General features: G+C 46.2%; 2 protein-coding genes across 3 annotated transcripts in view; both read right to left on the bottom strand.

Moving 5' to 3' along the window:
• CMYA5 (cardiomyopathy associated 5) overlaps positions 1 to 20,554 on the bottom strand; it is a 119,237-nt gene that overhangs the window by 18,250 nt on the left and 80,433 nt on the right. The window contains exons 10-13 of one of the 2 annotated variants that reach the window (XM_084800654.1): positions 12,538 to 12,671; positions 11,287 to 11,386; positions 8,539 to 8,712; positions 3,267 to 3,538 (exon numbers count right to left, since the gene is read on the bottom strand). In XM_084800654.1, coding sequence (XP_084656780.1) covers positions 3,292 to 3,538; positions 8,539 to 8,712; positions 11,287 to 11,386; positions 12,538 to 12,671 — 655 coding nt within the window. In that variant the 3' untranslated portion in view covers positions 3,267 to 3,291. Of the gene's footprint in view, positions 1 to 3,247; positions 3,539 to 8,538; positions 8,713 to 11,286; positions 11,387 to 12,537; positions 12,672 to 20,554 lie in introns of those variants that run through there. The other variant, XM_084800653.1, reaches the window with a different exon arrangement.
• On the bottom strand, positions 5,074 to 5,858 carry LOC311608525 (large ribosomal subunit protein uL16-like). Its single transcript, XM_084801048.1, has one exon. It carries the CDS (start codon positions 5,815 to 5,817, stop codon positions 5,173 to 5,175), a length of 645 nt encoding a protein of 214 aa, XP_084657174.1. The 5' UTR covers positions 5,818 to 5,858; the 3' UTR covers positions 5,074 to 5,172.

Below are 20,554 nucleotides of genomic sequence, written 5' to 3'. Positions count from 1 at the left end.
ACCACCGTGCCCTTGTGTTGATCTTACTGAGCGTGTTATTGAAACACCTCAGTGGCTGGGCTCAGGACCGCAGGACCACACATTCCCAGCAAGAGCTCAGGCCCTCTTAATTGAGCACATGCATCTCTGCAGAGCTCCTGACCCTTGCGCAACGCCAGGAACCCCAACATCTGAAAACAAGTGATATTCTACAGCCTTGTAGCCACTGGTCATTTCAGAACCCAGTGTCTTGGCCTATCAGCACAACTCAGCAATAATCGCTGGATATATAATTTGCCCTTGGTTTTTTTTTGGGGGGGGGGGAGCATAGGACAGTCAGAAAGCTGAGTTTCAAAGGTTAGGGCTAGTCATATAGCCAGTCTCACTCCAACCCACCATCACTACCACATACAAGACTTGAGCTTCCTGGTCCCACAGCTTCAGATACCACAGCAGCGATAGCGTAACCCTGGAGACAAGGTAGAAACTGCAAGGCCAAACAGCGGAGGGATAAATACGCTACACGTAAGATGTCAGGACCTCCATGGCAGAAAGCGTTCCTATGTCTAGCTATAACATATACCTTTACCGGAAATAAAGCTGTTCTGTGAGCATCAACAGCTGGGTGCTCAAGGGTTCTCTCAGCACCTGGACATGTGTTGATCTGTAGGTGACGAACACCGTGGGCTGAGAAGGGGCTTCAGAAATCCATGAGATCTGAAGAATGCTGCCCATTTCAAAGTGTTGGTGTCTATTCTTTAAAGCATTTGTGTTGGTGTGTGAAGTTAGGGATGACAATACTTTGGCTCTGCTGGGCTATAGGGGGGTGCTCCCAAAAAACAACAGGAGCAGTTCTACTTGGCTGTCGTTTCGATAAAGACTATGCCCACTCAAGGCTGCTAAGTATAAATGGAGAGGGAGGGGGAGAAGGAGGGAGGGAGGGAGGGAAGGAGGAGAGAGAGAGAAAGAGAAAGAGAGAGAGAGAGAAACCACAGCATTATTTTTCTTCTTCTCTCATAACCTCCTTTACCGATGCCAAGACAATCTGCCACGCATGTCAGAGCAGCATGTGATTTCACGTATGAAGTGCCTTCAGGAAGCCTTCCACCTGCTGAAGTCTGTTGCACGCCCATGCCTCCCCTGTTTCATGCAGCTTCTAGAGGGACCTCCAACTAAAGTGACCCCAGACCATCAGAGTTTCCATCTCTCCTTGTCTACTTCCTTGATTGCCCTTCCTGGGCATCTCCTTCTGTCTGAACAGGCAAAGCTAGGTTTTAGGTCGACTGGAGAAACCCAAACAGACTACAAATTCTAAAGTCCCTGTGATTGCTTATCCCGGTATTGTCTTTAAGCTACATTACATACTCACTGGGGGGGAAAAAAAGTAAAAACAAAAACCAAGAAACACTTGGTGGCTCATCAGTCAGAACCCAAGGCCAACACTTTCAAATCTTGAAAAAAGGTGAAGTTTTTACATTCACTCCAGGCAGCAGAATGGTCCTCCAGTTTCACCAAGAGCCAACCATCTTGGTGACAGCAGCTCTAATTAGAAAAAGAGGGGACAAGGGCTTTCAGGGGCTCTACAGGGCACCTGCAGATCCAGACTGAGTTGTTTAGCTATTAAAAATATATCTTAGGTGGGTGTGGTGGTGCACACCTGTAGTCCCAGCACTTGGGAGGCAGAAACAGGCGGATCGCTGTGAGTTTGAGGCCAGCCTGGTCTACAAAGCAAGTCTCGGGCAGCCAAGATTACACAGAGAAACCCTGTCTCAAAAAGAAAACAACAACAACAACAACAACAACAACAACAAAAAACCCATATTTTAGAATGTATAAAAAATAAGTAAAATGTTATTTCTCAAGTCAAGAAAATGACTGAACTGAAGTGCATGCTTCTGATACCGGCATTCATGAGGCAGAGGCAGGCAGGTCTCTGAGTATGAAGCTAGCCTGGTCTCCATAGTGAATTCCAAGCTAGCTAGGATTACATAGTGAGATCCTACTTTTCATTTTCCTTTCATTGTTTTTGTTGTTGTTTGTTTGTTTGTTTTTTAAATTTTTATATCTTTTTTTTAAACTTTATTTATGTGTACAGTATTTTGCCTCCATGTACACTTGTATGCCAGAAGAGGGCACCAGATCTCATTACAGATGGTTGTGAGCCACCATGTGGTTGCTGGAAATTGAACTCAGGACTTTTGGAGGAACTGCCAGTGCTCTTAATCTCTGAGCCATCTCTCCAGCTGCTATTTTTTTAAAAAGAAAGGACAGGAGGGAGGGAGGGAGGGAGAAATCGAAGATACCAGTGTATAATACTAAAATAAAATCTTAACTATGATTAAACCACTCACATCACATTCAACATGACTTCAAGATTCAGCAAACTAGGAAGAGTATGAGAACTTACAGGACAATATCTAAAAAACAAGCAAGCACATTTTTTCCCATAAAGAGATGCACAGCTCCTAATGGTTGGCTTTATGAACAACTACACAGGCTCGATGGACTAAGAGCATTTTTATTTAAAAAGAAAATCTGTGTACTAAACGGTTGCATGAGAAGCAACGGAGCTCCGCCCCCTGGAACGTGACGGGCATTTTCTCTCCACGGTGTCCTGGTCTAGAGATGCTGGCCTGATAAGCCACGTGCAATGAGTTCCCACAGTAGACTGTATTTTGTAAGATTCTAGCCATTTATTTAACAAAATGGACATCTCTGATATCTAGCACTTTTCTACATTTGAAGCTTTAGACAAGTGCACCTCACATTCTACAGCATACGTGATAATAGAAGAATTCATTGTAAATTTAGATCAGCTAAAACATTTTGTCTAATGACTAGGGTTCATTATCTTCTAGTGAAGCAAGGTGACATCTTCTTGTAGAAGAAGTCGATGTCTCTTTGTCACAGGAGATGCGCTAGCAGCACAACCATCTCTCCCCTCTGACCTAGCTCCAGACACAGCAGGCAGAAGTCCCCTGCTCTGGTTTTGGTTCCCAGGTCAAGTAAAAATCCTCTGATTTTTAGGAAACAACTTGAACTGTGAACCAAAGGGTGGGGGGCTGCATTTCCACCCTCCCCACCCTGCACCATAAAGTCACCGTGTCCCTGGTTTTCCTCGCACACCGACAGTGGCACCTGTAGCTATCCTTAGTGCAGGTGTGTGGGAGACTTTCTGAATAATGTACAGTGCGAGAGAGAGAGAGAGAGAAGAGAGAGAGAGAGAGAGAGAGAGAGAGAGAGAGAGAGAGAGAGAGAGAGACTCTACCCCAAACTTGAATTCTTACTCTTATAAACCCTGAACGCCCAGGATCACTTGTGCCTGACAGAATCCGGGGGCTCTAAGCCCAGATGCAGGGTACATTTCCCAGGCTTCTCCAGGGCAAAGGCGGGGTGCACTCCCTCGGTGAACCTGTGCCTCACGATGAAGAGCAGTTGCTCGTTCTCGGCGTTTATAAATAGAAGCCTCTGGTTGGCGTAATCCAGCAGAATGCCCACTCTGGCTGGACGCTCGGTCGCATGGACCTCGCTCACAGTGCCACTGTAGGAAAATGTGTATCTGAAACGAAACAGAATGGGAAATTCAGATTTTTTAAATCTTGGGAAATTCAATTTTTAAAATTTTTGGAAATCCTGAAGATTTGATCAGGAAGAATCGAGGTCTCACTTTTCTCTCCACATCAGTTCACAGTGACAAGTTGCAATAATGTTGCCCCAGGTACTTTTGGCGGAGGGAGTCCTTCCAAATTCTAAACGGCGCAGCTCATCCCAGCAGAGGCGCGTTTTAATCATTGTGCGCCTTCTGTATTAGAGGGCAGTCCCAGAATAACCAGCAAATGCCTCCTTTGTAATTTTTCTCCAACGTTCTATCTTTCCCAGCTGCCCACATGTTTTAAGTGCAGCATTCATGGTGTGTCATTCTTTTGAATAAAGCTCTTTTGAGGCTGCCATGTATTTAAACAGTACTGTGGGCTTGCCTTCCATACAACGTATTAATTTTTTACAGTTTTAAAGATGTATAGGCAACTTACATAAGGGCCTTTAGGAAGTTCAAGAGCAATGCCATTAGGGTTTTTTTTGGTTGTTTTTTTTTTTTTTTTTTTTTTTTTTTTTTTTTTTTGCCAACTTCAAGCTTTGAATAAGCCCTACCTACCCCACCCAAACCGATTTCCTCTTTTATCTCTAAGTTTTCAGCGCCCTTCCAGCCGAAGGACGTTGCCTTCAGTCTCTCCCCAACACAAACACTTTCACATGTGTTGCATGGGCATGTCTGTGTGCCTGTTTCTCTCTCTGCCCTCTTGGGGTCGGGGAGTTAGACCAGCTCACACTAGGCCATCGGGAATGGATGAGAAGAGGAGGGAGAAAGCTTAGTAGAGGGAGCAGCAGAAGAAGAACAAGCCAGAACAGGCAAGGCTGTGGGAAAGTGCCATTGCCATCTGCCTGGCAATGGGACAGGACATGGGACACTGACAATAGGTCCGGGCAGTGTATTCTAGGTGACCGAGACCCCAGGCTCAGCAGTTCCGAGGTCACAAAGGTATTAAGACTTGAGTTTCTGGGTGATTCTTGTTTGAATAGAGACCAGCCAGTCTCAAGTAGTCACTAACTGCATCTGCCCACTCAAAGCAAAATGAACATTTAATAATGTATAAAATTCTGATTTTCAGCCATACCATTGTACAAGACAGGCCTAAATCTGTGGTTCTCACCTTCCTTATGCTGTGACCCTTTAATACAGTTCCTCATGTTGTGGTGACCCCCAACCATACAATTATTTCATTGCTACTTCATAACTGTAATTGTGTTATTGTTATGAATCACAGTGTAAATACTTGTGTTTTCCAGTGATCTTAAGTGATGACCCCCAGGGGGTCATGACCCTCAGGTTAAGAGCCAACTGGTCTACAGGGTTCTGAATGGCCCAATGAACTTATGTCCAACACGTGTGGCTTGGAAAGTCCCTATTCCCAAACAGCCAATCACCAGTCAATTCCAAAGCAGTCCCTAATATGGAGGTAAGAGCCTTGACTCCATCAGTCCCATGGAACCTGTTTCTGCTGTTTCCTCCCTAGCTCAACATTCCTCATGGAACTCTTTTTTTTTTTTTTTTTTTTTTTTTTTTTACTGGCTGTGAGATTTATTACTGAACATGATTTGGTAGGGTACAGAAGATCATCACAAGGGAAGCCCTCCTCAGGAATGCAGGGCTCTCCACTTGTCCAGGGGACCACGATTGGGAATATATTTGACCCCACAGCCATCAGGAATGAGCCGCTTCTCAGCAACCATGTCTTCAAACTCATCTGCATTAAACTTGGTGAAGCCCCACTTCTTTGAGATGTGGATCTTCTGGTGGCCAGGGAACTTGAACTTGGCTCTACGCAGAGCCTCAATCACATGCTCCTTATTCTGCAGCTTAGTGCGGATGGACATGATGACCTGGCCAATGTGAACCCTGGCCACTGTGCCCTGGGGTTTCCCAAAGGCACCACACATACCTGTCTGGAGCCTGTCAGCCCCAGCACAGGACAACATCTTGTTGATTCGGATGACATGGAAAGGGTGGAGTCTCACTCGAATATGAAAGCCATCCTTGCCACAACTCTTCACCATGTATTTGTTGGCGCAGATACGGGCAGCTTCCAGCGCTTCAGAAGAGAGTTGTTCATATTCATCTGACACCATGTGGCCACAAAGTGGGAATTCATCAACTTTTGCCTTTTTTCGTCCCAAGTCAAAGATGCGGATTTTAGCATCAGGGACACCCCGGCAGAAACGAGACTTTGGATACGGCTTGTTCTTACAATACCGGTAACACCGGGCAGGGCGGCGGCCCATAATGACAACTGGATCGTCGGTGGCGCGCCGGAGGAAAAGAGACCCTCATGGAACTCTTAAGTGGGATGCATGTGGTGATCACAGACCTTCATCCTCTCAGGCCCATGTGACCATACCCAGGTCACCCAGCCTGTGCCGAGGGAGACGGTGGGTTCCTCAGGAAGGGTTCCTTAGACACCGGGAAGCCCTCTGAAGTGGGTCGCGAGCCCTTCATCCCTTTCTCTTTCTTTTTGCTCAGTGGCCTTGATGAGACAAACTGTCTTCCTCTGCCGTGTATTGTCCCTACCATGGTCTAATGTGCCATCACGGGCCCAAAAGCAACCAGGCCAAGGAACTGGAGAAAGAAACCCTGAGCCCAAACAAAACATCTCTCTGCCAGAGTTGGTTTTCCCTAGTCTTGCTCAGGCATGACCCCACCCCACGGCTATGCCTAGTTTTTACCTGTTCCTGTTTGGGACGGCTGGTTTCTATTCAAATATGAATCATCCGGAAGCCTGACTCTGAGTACCCTGGGCCTCCCATTGCCCTGAACACGAGCTGATCAAAGCTCTGCTGGACCCCCTTTTACACTGGAGACAACTTTCCTCTGGGATTCTCGTCCCCTAGACTGGTCACTACTTTCTGGTGTCCCCCTTTTTCACTGAGTCCTATAAGTGCCCCTCCACCCCAAGTTCTGATACTACCTGAGATATTTATAGATTATCATTTTATTCTTTTTAAAGGAAGAGATGTGATGAAATAATGGTTATAAAACACACTCTAGTTGTGGCAGGCAGGGCAGCTTAGACACAGACAGCACGAGTACAGCGAGGCTGATAAAGGATGCGGATGGCCTTGAACCAGGACAGCAAAGCTGGGAAGAACCAGGAACGGACCCCCTGCTATCTCTCATGACCATCTTCATGTCTCAGTTCAATCAAAAGTCACAGCGCTGGTTTAAAGTCACTGAAAACAGAAACACAGGCGTTCGTGCTGCGCCACTCTGCCGCAATCCTAAAGGCCACAGAGGCCTCGCGTGGCACCATCAGAGCGTGAAATAAAGGCAATGGAGACTGGCCTCTGTGCTGTGAGCACAAAGGTGGGTCTATCTGCCTCCCGGAAGCTCACCCTGGGCCTGAAAGAACCAAAGCCCCAGGTTGTAGCTAGGACTTGTCACATAATATACAGTTCTGCTTTCTACAAAGTAAGTCCTAGGAATGTGGGACACTCCTATGCATGTGTGCCAGAGGGGACACTGGAGGTCAGAGCACAGCTTTGGGCAGTTGGTTCTCTCCTTTTACTGTGGATCCCAGAGATTGACTCAGGTTGGCCAGGCTTGCACGGCAAGCGCCTTCACCCACCAAACCATCTTCCTAGCCCTCGAAGAATTTTTTTTTTTTTAAATCGAATCAATGCCTATGTTGGGCCCCCATGAGCTCCTAACTGTAAACTCCAGGTTTAAATGATTTTAAACTCTGGCCTAGGGCTGACTCCTTGAGCTCAGCTCGGCACTGAATATCAATTCATCGTAATTGCTCTAACTTGATGGGATGCGACTTTAAATAGCACTTGGAGACGGCATCCTTATGAGCCACCTCAGAGAATCAAAACTGTCAGGCAGAACGTGGGGAGAGTGTGCAGCTGAAGATGTGCAAAATCCCAGTCTGGGGGGGCCTCTGCTGAGATGTGGGAGCACCCGAAAGGCAGCTTCCTTCCTAAAGTCTTGCATGTGAATATTGTCTGCGACTTGGGGGACATATTACAATGCCAGCTCTTTCCTTGTCTCTGATTGTGTGTGTTCCTATGACCCCAAAAGGGAGCAGGCCAGGCCTCCACCCTACCAAGCATGAGAATCACATAAGGAACTGCTCCAAGGGCTAAACCAACTCAGAGAGAGTATAACCAATAGGAGGCAGAATCAAGGGTAAAGCCAGGACCCCAAACCAGACCCATCCTGTAGGCATACTGAAATCACGCCATGTTGGCCTGAGCCCTCGAGACCAACACCGGCTAACGGTTTGAATATTCACCCACCAAACAATGTGAATAACAGAAGCCAGGGTTTGGCAAATAACTTACGTATAAAGAGACAGATAAAAAAAAAATCTTGGCATGTGACAGCTATTCAGTCTCTGCCCAATCTGCCATTGTTAGTGCAAAGGTAGTCACAGACAATACATTAAAAAGTGAACATGACTGTTTTCTAATAAAACTTTATTTACAAGAAGCGAGCATGGGATCAGGTGTGCCAGTGACTGTTATAAGCAAATGCTGGGCAGAGAGCTGGGGGGGCCCCCTCTTTCTCACTCCTGCCAGTTCCTTCTCTGTAGAGGAAGCCCCCTGAGCACTAGTGTGATGCTTCTGTCCTCTTGGAATGAGGTTAGAAGAGGAAAGTGCCAGAGACTTTGTCTTCTCATCTCTTTGTTGTGGCTATGAGGGGACACACACCATCCCCTGCCTCTCTAGAGACCAACTGTGCCCCACAGAGCAGGAAGGCTGGCCCTGCCTTAGCCCTGGTTGGCTAAGTCGCCGGTAATGAGGTTGATGTAAGGCTTCCTCTTGCCTAGTTTCTGTGGTACTCGGGGTGATGCTTTAGCTCCCACACCCTTTACTGTTGCTGTCCCACTTGTTTGGAACTTGGGCATGGAGCTGGGAGGCTGCTCATTAGGCCTCTCAGAGGTCCCTGCCTAGACACTGTGGTGATCTTTGGGTTAAGTTAGTAGTATCAGGGCCCCAGCTCACCTCTGTGGCTCGGAGCAATGCATGTACCACGATGTCTCCCCTTGTCCCAGGGCGCCAGCCCTCACGGCTGAGCTGGGACAGATGCCAAGTCGATAGGCCGGACAGTCTGTGACTGTTGTTTCCCAGTAATGCTGGCCACAGGCAGGCAGCTCCTCGCCCAGCACGGAGGGGATCCTGTAAGCAGAGTGGACCAGATGAAGCTTATCACGGGGATCACCAGTCTGTACCTCACGAGCATCAACCTTACATGCTCTCCAGGAAGGGGGGGGTCTATCTTCAGAAACTGCTGGCAACTGACTGAAGACACCATCTGCTGCTTATGCTCCTGATCCTGGCCAGATTGCTCCAGGATTAACCAACTTCCAGCATGCAGTTGACATATGTCCACTGTCCAAAAGCATGCACCCCTGTGTCTCAGGGGGTCTGGGAACCAGGAAATGACTCATGTAATGACAAGAAGGGAAGGAAACGCTATAACCTCTGACCTTGGGGGAATGGGAGGAGTTATAACAGAGGCCGGCTCACAACGTTTTCTTCTTCTAAAACCTGCAAAATTCCAAAATGCAATCTCTAAAACCTTTCACGTTTTGTATTTTTGACACACGGGCTCACTATGTAGCTCAACTTGGCCTTAAACCATGTGATCCACTTGCCTCGGCCACCTGGATGCTGGGATTACAGGTGTGTACAGTCGAGCTCAGGCCTTCAAACCATCTAGAACTGAGTTTCAGTATGTGCTGGCCTTCCTTGGGACAGTGACCCGATGGGACACAGCTTTTAGATGCCGTAAGAGTCGGCAACCAAGTTTCGTGACCAGTGGCTTTGGGGAGGCGCCACAGTCTTCATGACTGTACTTGCCTGAGGAAGGTGAGTTCAAGGCCTCTTTTTGCCTGACCGTAGCTATTCTGAGAAAGAGCACAGTGAAATGGGCCCAGCCACTTTCAACTATGGACAAGTGACCTTGTTTGCACAGGTTGCTTGGTTTTGCTGAAAAATGGCTGATACAGCAAGGAGGCATTTTTAACTTCATAACATTAATATTCAGTCAGCACTCTCTCTCTCACCCTTGAAGAATGAGAAAATGATTAATGCAAGTAAATGCATTTCACTTGTTCTTTGTCTTTAGCCAATAACTTTATTTCAGAGAGGTGCCAACTGACAAGCCCTCACTCCCTGGAGCAAAGCCAGGGTTGCTGATATTTATGAACTAGTTTTCACACTGATGATAAATAAACAAAATTCTATAAAGTACATCCCAGTTTCCATCAGATAGCATCTATGAACTCTTGTGACTCCAAACTATCCAGTCTATTTCTCTATTATTATTATTATTATTATTATCATTATTATTATTATTATTATTGAAATCTCATCTCTGTGTGTGTGTGTGTGTGTGTGTCTGTCTGTCTCTCTCTCTCTCCATAGATAGATAGAAAGATAGATAGAGATATATAGATTTATATTGTTTTTTTTTTTCAAGACAGAGTTTCTCTGTGTAGCCTTGGCTGTCCTGGACTCACTTGTAGACCAGGCTGGCCTGGAACTCACAGTGATCCACCTGCTTCTGCCTCCCAAGTGCTAGGATTACAGGCATGTGCCACCACACCCAGCCCCATCTATATTTTTTAAGATTCATTTTTTTAAATGATGTGTATGTGTTGTTATGTGACTGACTATGTGTGGATACGTGAACCCAAGTGAAGGTGCCTAGAGAGGCCAGAAGAGGACATCAGTTCCCAAGGAGCTGGAGTTTCTGGCAGTTGTGGGCTGGCCCAATGTGAGTGCTAAGAACCCGGGTCTCTGGCAAGAGTGGCAGGTTCTCTTAGCCACTGAGCACCTTACCAGCCCTACCCCATCTATTCTACAACCATTTTTAAAACTTATATTCACAATCCATGAACGAGCATATTTTTAGCACCTACAGTGAGTGTTTCAGTCCCCATGCTAGATTCTGGGGACTCAAAGAGTTGTAAAACAGGGCTGCTATTCAGCAACTACTCGTGATTATATGGTGGGTCAACAGCCGCATGGATACAGATCAGAGATTCTGAGCCATTTCCAGAAACTAGGAACACCTAACTAAACTCTGGCAGCGTACAGTTGAGCATCAGGATAGGACCAGAGTGTGTGCGGGTCGCCAGGGACTGGGGCGAATGCTTCCCCAGCCTACACCTGGGCCTATCAGTGTCCTCTGAAGCATGTGTCTCAAAAGCTTTGCCCATTCTCTCTCCCATTTGGCCACTTCGACTCTCAAAATAAATAGCTGAGAGAGGAGAGAGAGAGAGAGAGAGGCAGACAGACAGACAGAGATACTTTTGGTTCCTGTTTTCTTTGGTGTCACTACCTTTTGTGGGAGCTCCTGAAGATTCCGTGGCCAGAACTAAAAGCTCGATAAGCTATCCTGACCCCCCCGCAAGTGGTTGCTACCTGGTTTGCTATTGAAAATAACAGGAACCGTTCTTGGATTCTGTTTTTCACTGAACCAGAGATAACACCTTAAAGCGGCCAGCATTTCTACCAAAACCATCTGCGCTTATGGTCCCAATAAAAACGTTGACACTTGCTCCCGAGTAGTGAGAGATATGTGCCACTGCACACCTCACAGTGAGCGGTCCCTGCCGCACACGTATTTATATTCGCTCCATGACTGAGCAAGCTCAGCTAAACCAAGAACACACTCAGGTGACATGCCACCTGATCCTTTCCCGCCGACCATCAGCCTGCCCAGCCGTGCTTGCTTCTACTTACTCCGTCAGCCGTCTCCTCTCAGAGAAGCTGATCACCGTCCCGTTCGAGGAGATCTGGAGAGCTGGGTGAGCCGTTTCTCTCAATAAGAGGAATCTAGTTCCTATGGTGGTTAAGAAAAGATGCAACATTGTCACAAGGCCAAGCACTGGGCCAATCTACCCATGTCAAACTGTAGGCTCCCACTCTCCTGAAGTCAAAAGTCCTAATGTGGTACTTTCCATCCACAGCTGAAACTGCATTCATGATCAAGTATTAATGGATGCCCTGCACTGGTCAAGCCCACCTGCTGCTGCAGGTGCAGGTGGACCGACACAGGTGGGTTCTATGCCAGGCAAAGCGTGCTCTTTGCAGCATTCACATCACTTGGAAATGCAGACCCTACCCTGAACCTACTGAATCTGAATATCTACTTGGACAAGATGCTCAAAGATCTGAGTATGATTTTAATTGGGAGCCTATCAGAATAGCCCATAGAGGCTCCGATGACGGGATGTGCAAGCAGTGTCCTGAGAGGGTGGGAAAACACGCCTGGATAGGCAGCCCTCCCATCTTTTCCTACAACTCAGGCAGGCCCTACCGACATCACAAACAGGGCATAGCACGGTGACTTAATGTGACCCCTCAATCTTGCACCATCTGTGGGTCTAGGGTAAGGCAGCATGATGGCTACCTTCCCATTTCTCATTCCTCTCTGGGGATCCCCCCCCACGCCGCCCCAAATGTTACTGAACTGTTTTGTCATTTATTTGAATTATGCATTTGTTCGTTCGTCTGTTTGTTCATCCATTTGACAAACGTTAGTAACCACAGACTGGGATAAGTAGAAGAAAACTGGGAACTTGTCACAGAGTTCAAAGGCTAACAGAACTAGAAAATCGTTGCGCACATGCCACACCTATAAATTATAGCACACTGAGTGAACGAAGAACACCTGAGAAGATTTCTAAGCCCACATATGGTCCAGCCACTCATCTCCAGAGAAACTAAGTCTATTCCCCGGGGACGTGGCCAGCACATCAGTGTTTTAAGCACCCCAACTAATTGCCAACCACAGCAAAGCTTGGAAACCTATGGAGAATAGAAGCAAAAGAAACATCCTGATGCTGGATCAAGCTTGGGACCTCGTGACAAACCCTCTTACTGACAGCAACCTGGAACTTTCTGAAGTTGCCTTGGGTGTCACCTCTGAGTGGCAGAAGGGGAGGGATGGAGACGCCCGGACATCCTGGCTCTGCACTAAGCAGAAAGTACCTCTGGTGGAGATGAGGGCGGCTTCACTCTGCTCGCTTGTCCCAAATGCATTGATGGCTCTCACGTAGAAGAAGTAATTGTCGTTCGGTGGAAGGGTAACTTTCAGCTGGAGTCCTTTAATTCCAGAGAAAGATCTAAATGCAAAGGAAGATAATTCTGAATATAGTGTCCTGTGACTAATACTTCACTTCTGTAGGGAAATGACATCTTTCATTATCAACAAGTAACTTATTTTCTTTCCTCTCTAATCAATGGACTTAGCAGGACAGATTTTTAAAATTAATTTATTCATATTACATCTAAATTGTTAGCCCATCCCTTGTATCCTCCCATTCTTCCCTCCCGACAGATTTTTTTTTTAAATTACCGTTGTCTACGAAAGTTACTTCACTGAATTGTCTCTATTTCCAGTCACTTTTTGTTCAATATATGTCTTCTAGAATATTCTTCAGGACAAAACCAGACACCATTTTGAAATTTTTCAGAAAAAAAAGGATACTAGTGATCTTGTGGCTAATGAGCCCTGAAGACCTGTTGTTTTCTTAATTGATTTCAGGTGAGGTGACAGTTGTGAAGTGAGATATGATGTTACATCTACTTACAGTACAAAGGAGCCCAATTATCTCATCAGCAGACTCAAATTGTGGCAGCCTTGGGATGCATGATGATTTCGTACCTGACCTCGCCAATGCCACCAAGGTTAACAAAAGCTGCAGCTCTTCAAAGAGGGCAGTATCTTTTCAAAGAAACCTTATCTTGGCCAGAAAAGAGAATTCTAATTGCTACCTCCCCCCAAGGTCCTCAAAGCTGCTATTATTCCTAAATTGCCCATTTAAATGAAGGGGGAAAGGCAGGTGGCAGTGGTCTGTGATGGCCCAACCATTTAAGCAGAGAACTCTGTAGATTTGAAGGTGGAGCTCTCTGGACTTGCCAATGAGCTGCAATGACTTTAGGCTTCTCTCCCAGTCTTTTTTTAAAAAATTATTTATTCTTGTTACATCTCAATGGTTATCCCATCCCTTGTATCCTCCTATTCTTCCCTCCCTCCCATTTTCCCCTTATTCCCCTCCCCTATGACTGGTGGCACTCAGAGGAAGGACAGCAGGTTACCGAGAAGAGACTTGATACCCTATGAGCATATACAGGGGGAGGTAATCCCCCTCAGGAATTCTCTCCCAGTCTTTACTCTGCATGGTATCCTGGCTTGGAGCACAGATGCGAACCCAAAGGCCTCCCTCCTCAGCCTGCATTCCGAGCGGCCAAGAGAGTGGCAAGTGGGCTTCTTGCTAATGGAACTGCCATCGGCCTGGCTGCCGGAGTGGAGATGCGCTCTGATAGGTACCTAGTTCTAGATCATTCTCGGGCTGTGGAGCTTGCTGCTGTTGTTGCTGCTGTTGTTAATGACTGTGCTCCAAAAGCATTAAAATGAGATTCTACCCCCACCCCCACCCCCATCCCCAGAGGATTTCTGTGTACGTTCTCCTCAATACTTGCTATGGAAAATAACATGGAGAACCAGAAAAGGGGAAAAATGCATCGTGGACTCAGAAAACAAACTTAGATTATTGTCAATGCTGGGGCTCAAACTCAGGGCCCCATGCCTGTGTTCTACCACTAAGTGGCCTCCCCAAACCTTGTTCTTTAGAGACACAGTGTCTCTACGCAGCCCAGACCGGCCTCAAACCAATTCACAGTTCTTCTGGCTTCTGCCTCTTGAGTGCCAAGATTAAGGGAGTGCACCAGGAGCCTAGAAGGTCTCCAAGAAAAAAAAAAACCAAAAACAAAAACAAAAAACAGCATCGCTATGGAATATAATCCTGTCTCCACCCCATGATGGCAAACACCAAACTCATAGTGCGGTCCTCAGGAGCGTGGGGGTAGGGAGCAGGCTGGTTCTGCAATTCTGCTGGCTAGTGCCTGGAAAAGGTCAGCACACACTCCTCCAATGATCCTGGCTGTTATTTCTGGACCCACCACCTCACCAGGCCTCCAGAGAGCAGTATATTTAGCTACTGAGAAAGGGGGGGGGGGGCAGGAGCGGTGAAATTGAGCCATGTGACCATTAATGACTAGTTGTGCTACAGTTAATTAGTGAAAACACATGTCCTACAGCGGCCAGTGTAATTCCCAACTACTATCTAGAATATTAGTCCAGGGCAGATGCATTGCTTATCTTATTTAAGTTGGCAGCCAAAGAAATGTTTTAAATAAACACGGATGGCAATCCGTAATAAAAATTATTGTTTTAATACACGCACTCGGTGTGAACTTAATTTTACACTTCATCCACTCATTAAATAACTATGGGTTGACCACTTATCATTTCTGCAGGCCCTGTCACCCTGGAGCCTGAGGGGGAAGTGACAGAGGAAGGAGGAACGTCAGCCCTAGAGACCAGGCGCAATGCAGCGGCCCCATTTTGTAATGGCACAGTTGTTACGTATCAAGAATGTTCTCTGAAGTCTGCTGAGGAGAGCGAATGCCACAGTGCTACCGACACCATTAGCTTCACACCATGCGCCATTACTTGGAGAACGAGCAAAGATTATATGGCAATGAACTCAAAACCCAGCACCCCACCCTGCCTTCTATACCAGAGATGGCCGCACAGATGTGCACGGGGGCCTTTGCCCTGACTGTAAAATAAAAGCACCGAGCATTAAAAGCAGAAGATGGAATATAAAATGTGGTGGCATTTACTGTCACAAGTCACCGTCTTCTGCGGAAGCCCCAGGTCATAGGTCAGGTACGAATGGGCACTGCCCTATCTCCTTTGCTAGATGTCGCCAGACTTTTCACATCAGCCATGTCAGCTCTTCAGCGAAATGACAAGTTAGGGTTTTGCAGTCTGTCACCTTGAAACCAAAAGCTTGTCAGGATTTCAGCTGAACCCACATGGAGCACGCCTGGATTAAAGTAGAACTTTAGTTCCCAGAACATGGAAAAACGGAGTGAATGGCCAGAAAGCAAACGGACGCACAGCGAATTGCTGTTCCTTAATTAAAAAGGGATGCTAGCGGAGCATGGTGGCACACATTTAAAAATCTCAATATTCAGGCTGAGAGAGGAGGGCCCTGAGTTCAGGCCCCAGCCTGTGCTGCACAGTTCGGCATTGTCCCAGTGAAGGTACGCGAGTAAGAAAGGGGATTATGATTAAAAGTCTAGGACCAATGACAAAATTCAAAGGACAATTAGAAATGGCTCAGACGGTCTCACTTTGGTCCCTGAGTGTGGGATTTCTTCTTATAGGAACCATAGAGCAAGCCGGGCGTGGTGGTGGCGCACACCTTTAATCCCAGCACTTGGGAGGCAGAGGCAGAGGTGGATCTCTGTGAGTCTGAGGCCCGCCTGGGTCTCCAAAGTGAGTCTAGGACAACAGCCAAGGCTACACAGAGAAAGCCTGTCTAAAAAAAAAAAAAAAAAGAACCGCAGAGCAGTGGGAAGAAATGGCTTTGTGTGGAGCTGAGGAGGTACTGCGCAGATCCTGACATGGCAGTGAACTGACAACGGCAGGCAGCCTGGAGCTAGAGCGAGTGTGGAAGGCTGAGCCTAGCAGGTGCTCTGTGGACTCTCACCTGCTCGTCTCTCCTCCAGCCGCGGGGCAATTATTTGCTAGTTTCCTGAGCCATAAAACAGAGACCTTGAAGAGACCTGCTGTCTCCTCAGCAGGCCGCCGGGCTGCTTCCTGAACGAAGGGCACTGTCTCCTCTGTGGTGCTGGAGAGCCACCGAAGGAGCCATAACTAAGAAGGGCTGCCTAACCTGAGCCCGGTTCTTCTTTACCCTTTCCGAGAATGGGCTAGGGGTTCTGACACAGTTACCCATGACTGATAATGGAGCAAAAGAGCATTTTAGGTAAGACTTGAGGAATGAGTTTTGAGGAAGAAATCTTTAGGTACATCATGTTTATGAGGGAAATTATTAAAAGCATTCCCACTAAGTCAGAGAGGCATAAGGTTAAAAACCAAATTGGGAGGTAGGAGCTCAGGACGATTGCCACCAGCAGATGATATGGCTATTTATCTAGAAATCCGCTGGAGACTCTGTAAGAGGGTACAGTAGGATGGCTAGACAGAAAACTACTGTAAGAAACCAGGCTCTGAGAGCCCAATTCTGCTACTCCACACACCTTGCATCCGGAAGCCTGGGCTCCAACCCCAGCACCCCAAAACCAAAGTTAAAAACATTCAGTCATAGGGGAGGGGAATAGGGTGAAAGCGCGAGGGAGGGAGGAATGGGAGGATACAAGGGATGGGATAACAATTGAGATGTAATATGAATGAATAGGAAAAAAAAATTCATAAAGCCAGGCACAGAGGCACAGGCCTATGATTCTGGCACTCAGGGAGGCAGAGACAGGATCTCTCTGAGTTCGAGGCCAGCCTGGCCTATAAAGTGAGCCCAGGACAGCCAAGGCTACACAGAGAAACCCTGTCTCAAAAAAAACAAAACAAAACAAAACAAAAACAAAAACAAAAACAAAACTACCAACAACAAAAACCTTCATTAAAAAATTACAACCAAAGATAGGACCACATCTCAGAAAGCAGCGGCAAGTGTGAAAGCGTATAAGAAAATGTATGAAATCCATATTAGGGACATCTGTCAGTGCTACCAAAAGAGACACACCGGTTCCTCTGCAGGGAAATGTGATGTCATAGAACCCTCAAACCCCCGAAGGTAATCTATCAATTCAGCATGGTTCTAAAAGTAACAAATTATCTAGTCAGTTGATGGAGGAAGTTACACAAGCTAACTCTGAAAATAAAATATAAACTAGAAATAGGAGGGGGAAAAAAAGATGAATGAGCCACCTAACCCCCAAGGCCCTCAATAGAAAGCTTTCCCACTAAAAACAATGTGGTACTTAGCATGAGAACACAGGTGGGCAGCAGAACAGACAGAGGACAAGGTCAGGAGTGGAGCCAAGCGCATAGATTCCTGGGTAAGCACTTCAGATCACAAGAAGAAATAAGAAACTTCTTTTAGAGACAACCATTATCATATGAGAGAGGGAAGGGAGCAGTACACACCTGCAACCTGAAATCCCAGCACGTGAGAAGGGGAAAGAGAGGGGTTGAAGTAAACTCAGAATCAGCCGGGTGCACATAGCAAGTTCCAGGCCAGAAAGAGCTACATAGTGACATCCTGTTTCAAACTCAGCCAACCAATCAAAAGAAAAGTTGGAATCTCTATTTCGTACCTCCTACCAAAGTAAATCTCAAATGATAAAACAGATTTTAAAAACAAAATTAAGAAAACGGGAGGACATGTATAATATTACACATGCATATATTCAGAGGGTGCATGTATAATATTACACATGCATATATTCAGAGAGACGGCATTTTAAAATATTACAAAAAAAATCTTGAAAGCTTTTTTTCAAAAGAAATCGATAAATTCAACCAAATTAACATTTTAAAATATTCATGACAAAATATGTTTCGAAAGATTCCAAACTCACACATGGAAGCTAACTTCCTTTAAAAACAAAACAAAAAAAAAAAAGCAACAAAGAAGAGGGATCTATGAATAAAAAAGAAAATGTCATAATGTAACAGGGGAGGGGAGAATGGTAAGAGAAGTGAGCAGCCATAGAAAAGAAAGTGCATGGCTCAAACCATATGAGAAGACATCAGCCCAACAACAGAAACTTGCACTTAAGCTACGGTTGGGTTTTCCAGCTTTCTAAGTGTCAAAAGTCAGGGGAGGCTAAGAAGAGCCAAGAGATAAATGCATGCACTGCTGGCCAGAGACAAACCCCAACAGTCCCTGGGAAGTTGGTCATATCTACTATGAAAATTCAAAAGATACACACCCTCTAACTAGTCTTTCTGTTTTGAGAAATTCACCCTAATATATATAAATTCATCATATATATATAATATATACATATACACACATACATATATATATAGAGAGAGAGACACACACACATATGTACACACACACAAATAAGTGAACTTGTTTGTGCATGGGGTTGCTTCCTACAACATGGTTGGGGACAGCAAGAGGCAGTCCCCTGGGTATGGTTTATGAATGCTCACAAAGGTATATGTTTAAGCAAAAGAAGCCAGCTGGTAGAAATCCATGTAGGATTGCTAATGTTTGTTGGGAAATTATAGACGTTTTACCTGGAGAGTTAAAAATGAGTCGAGTGACAGTCAGTGCCTTTGGGGGTGGGAACTGAGAGATGAAGGGGAGATAGAAAGGAAGTGAAGGTTCCCTGGCTCCCTCTTTTGTCTTCTGAATGTGTACTATAAATGGACCCAAAATTAAAGACTTAACTTTTAAAAGCAATATTCCTAGACAGGAGGGAGTCCAGGAGTAGACTGAATGCACTTCCGGACGCCCGAGGTGCGCGCACATTTGAGCACTTTGAAGTAGTTCCGCTAGGCACCTGATAATCCAATGGCCTGACCATGAGGTGGGTACACATGCTTTAGGGGACTTGAGAGACCTGTAATTGTGGGGAATATGTATTCTCCATGGTGTTGTGTCCTAGGGAGGGGTGGCCTCTGTACAGACAGTATGGAGGAATACAGTGTCACCACTCCCGGAAGCAGCCTCGGGATGGTGCGCCATCACCACAGGGCACAGCAGATGGCTAAGTACGAATTGTTGTTTAAAAACACAGTTGGATCTTACTGGCATCCGTGTTGCCAGCACCAACATCCAGCCAGCCAGTCAGTACCACTTACTGTGAACTGTGAACAGAACGCATACTGGGTCTGTGGGAGCAGTGAGTGGAACAGCAGTCCCCAACCTGCCTGGGCATCCACACTGGTACGTTTTGATATTTCATTTTTTCATTAATTATTTTTTTAGATAGAGCCTCATCCCGCAGTCCAAGCTGACCTTGAATTCACTATGTGACCTATGTCGGCCTCCATCTCTTGGTCCTCTTGCCTCAGCCTCTAGAGTGACGGGATCCCAGGTATGGGCCACCACACAGCTTCTGAACTGGGCTCCCGAGGAGGGGTCCAGGCATCTGAATTTTGCAAGTACCCCAGCTGACTTTAACGGCCATTGAGGTTTGGGAAGCGCAGCCCTAACAGTGTGAGAAGGAGAGGGAAAAGAAGGAAAGGGGAAACTATGTAACATAAGCAACATGAAATTTAAAAAAAAAAAAATCAAGCCAGGGGCCTGGTGAGATGGCCCGGTGGTTGAGAGCACTGTTGGCTCTTCCAGAGGTTCTGAGTTCAATTCCCAGCAACCACACAGTGGTTCACAACCATCTATACTGGGATCTGGTGCCCTCTTTGGACAGCACCCATATACATAAAGGTAAATAAATAAATATATTTTTTTAAATCAAGCCGGAATGATGGCTCATGGCTATAATCTCAGTACCTGGAAGGCTGAGGCAGAAGGACTGCTGTAAATTCCAGCCAGCTTTGGCTACAGTGTGTAACCCTCTCTCAAAACAACAACCATAAACCAATAACACAAACCCACAAAAGACAAACTAGTCAACAGGTGTTTGAAGGTGTTTGCAAATCTTTAGCTAACCGTAAGCATAGAAATTTTATAAGGTGGGGGTGGGAACCCAGTTAAGTCAGGATTAAGAAGAACATTCTTTATATACTAATTTTCCGTGATTAAAAAGACTTGGTAAATAAAATTTTAATAGAACCATTTTTCTTTCGATAAAAAGGGATATTATGAGACTCCGTGTTACTAACTATCATCATCGTTTCATAACAGTGCAGAAAAACAATGCGGGCGCTATGTGCAGACGACCATAGGCCCGGGGCCCCGCCCAAGCTCAAATCTGTCAGAAAGTCAGTGTGAGCCAAAGAGTCCAGGAGAAGGAGCCTGGAGTTCTGCGTTCTCTGTCTGAGCGAAAGACACTGTTTATGCTTCAGACAGAGGCTCCCAGGAGGCTGGTAACATTCATCTCTCTGGATCCTCCAAGCTCTTCTTTACCGGCCCCCTGGTCCTCTGTGTGGACAGTTACTTGAGATCCCTGAGGCCAGTCTGCGGAGAAGAGTGATTTAACACTGTGCTTTCAA

The sequence above is a fragment of the Acomys minous genome, assembly GCF_964271855.1.
Source record: "Acomys minous genome assembly, chromosome: 11".
NCBI classification, from domain to species: domain Eukaryota; kingdom Metazoa; phylum Chordata; class Mammalia; order Rodentia; family Muridae; genus Acomys; species Acomys minous.
The sequence above is the reverse complement of the archived record's forward strand: the minus strand, read 5'-3'. Positions and strand labels throughout refer to the sequence as shown.

Bases quoted from the DNA above. Each gene is read 5' to 3' on its own strand.
- LOC311608525 (XM_084801048.1), bottom strand. From the start codon at position 5,817: ATGGGCCGCCGCCCTGCCCGGTGTTACCGGTATTGTAAGAACAAGCCG.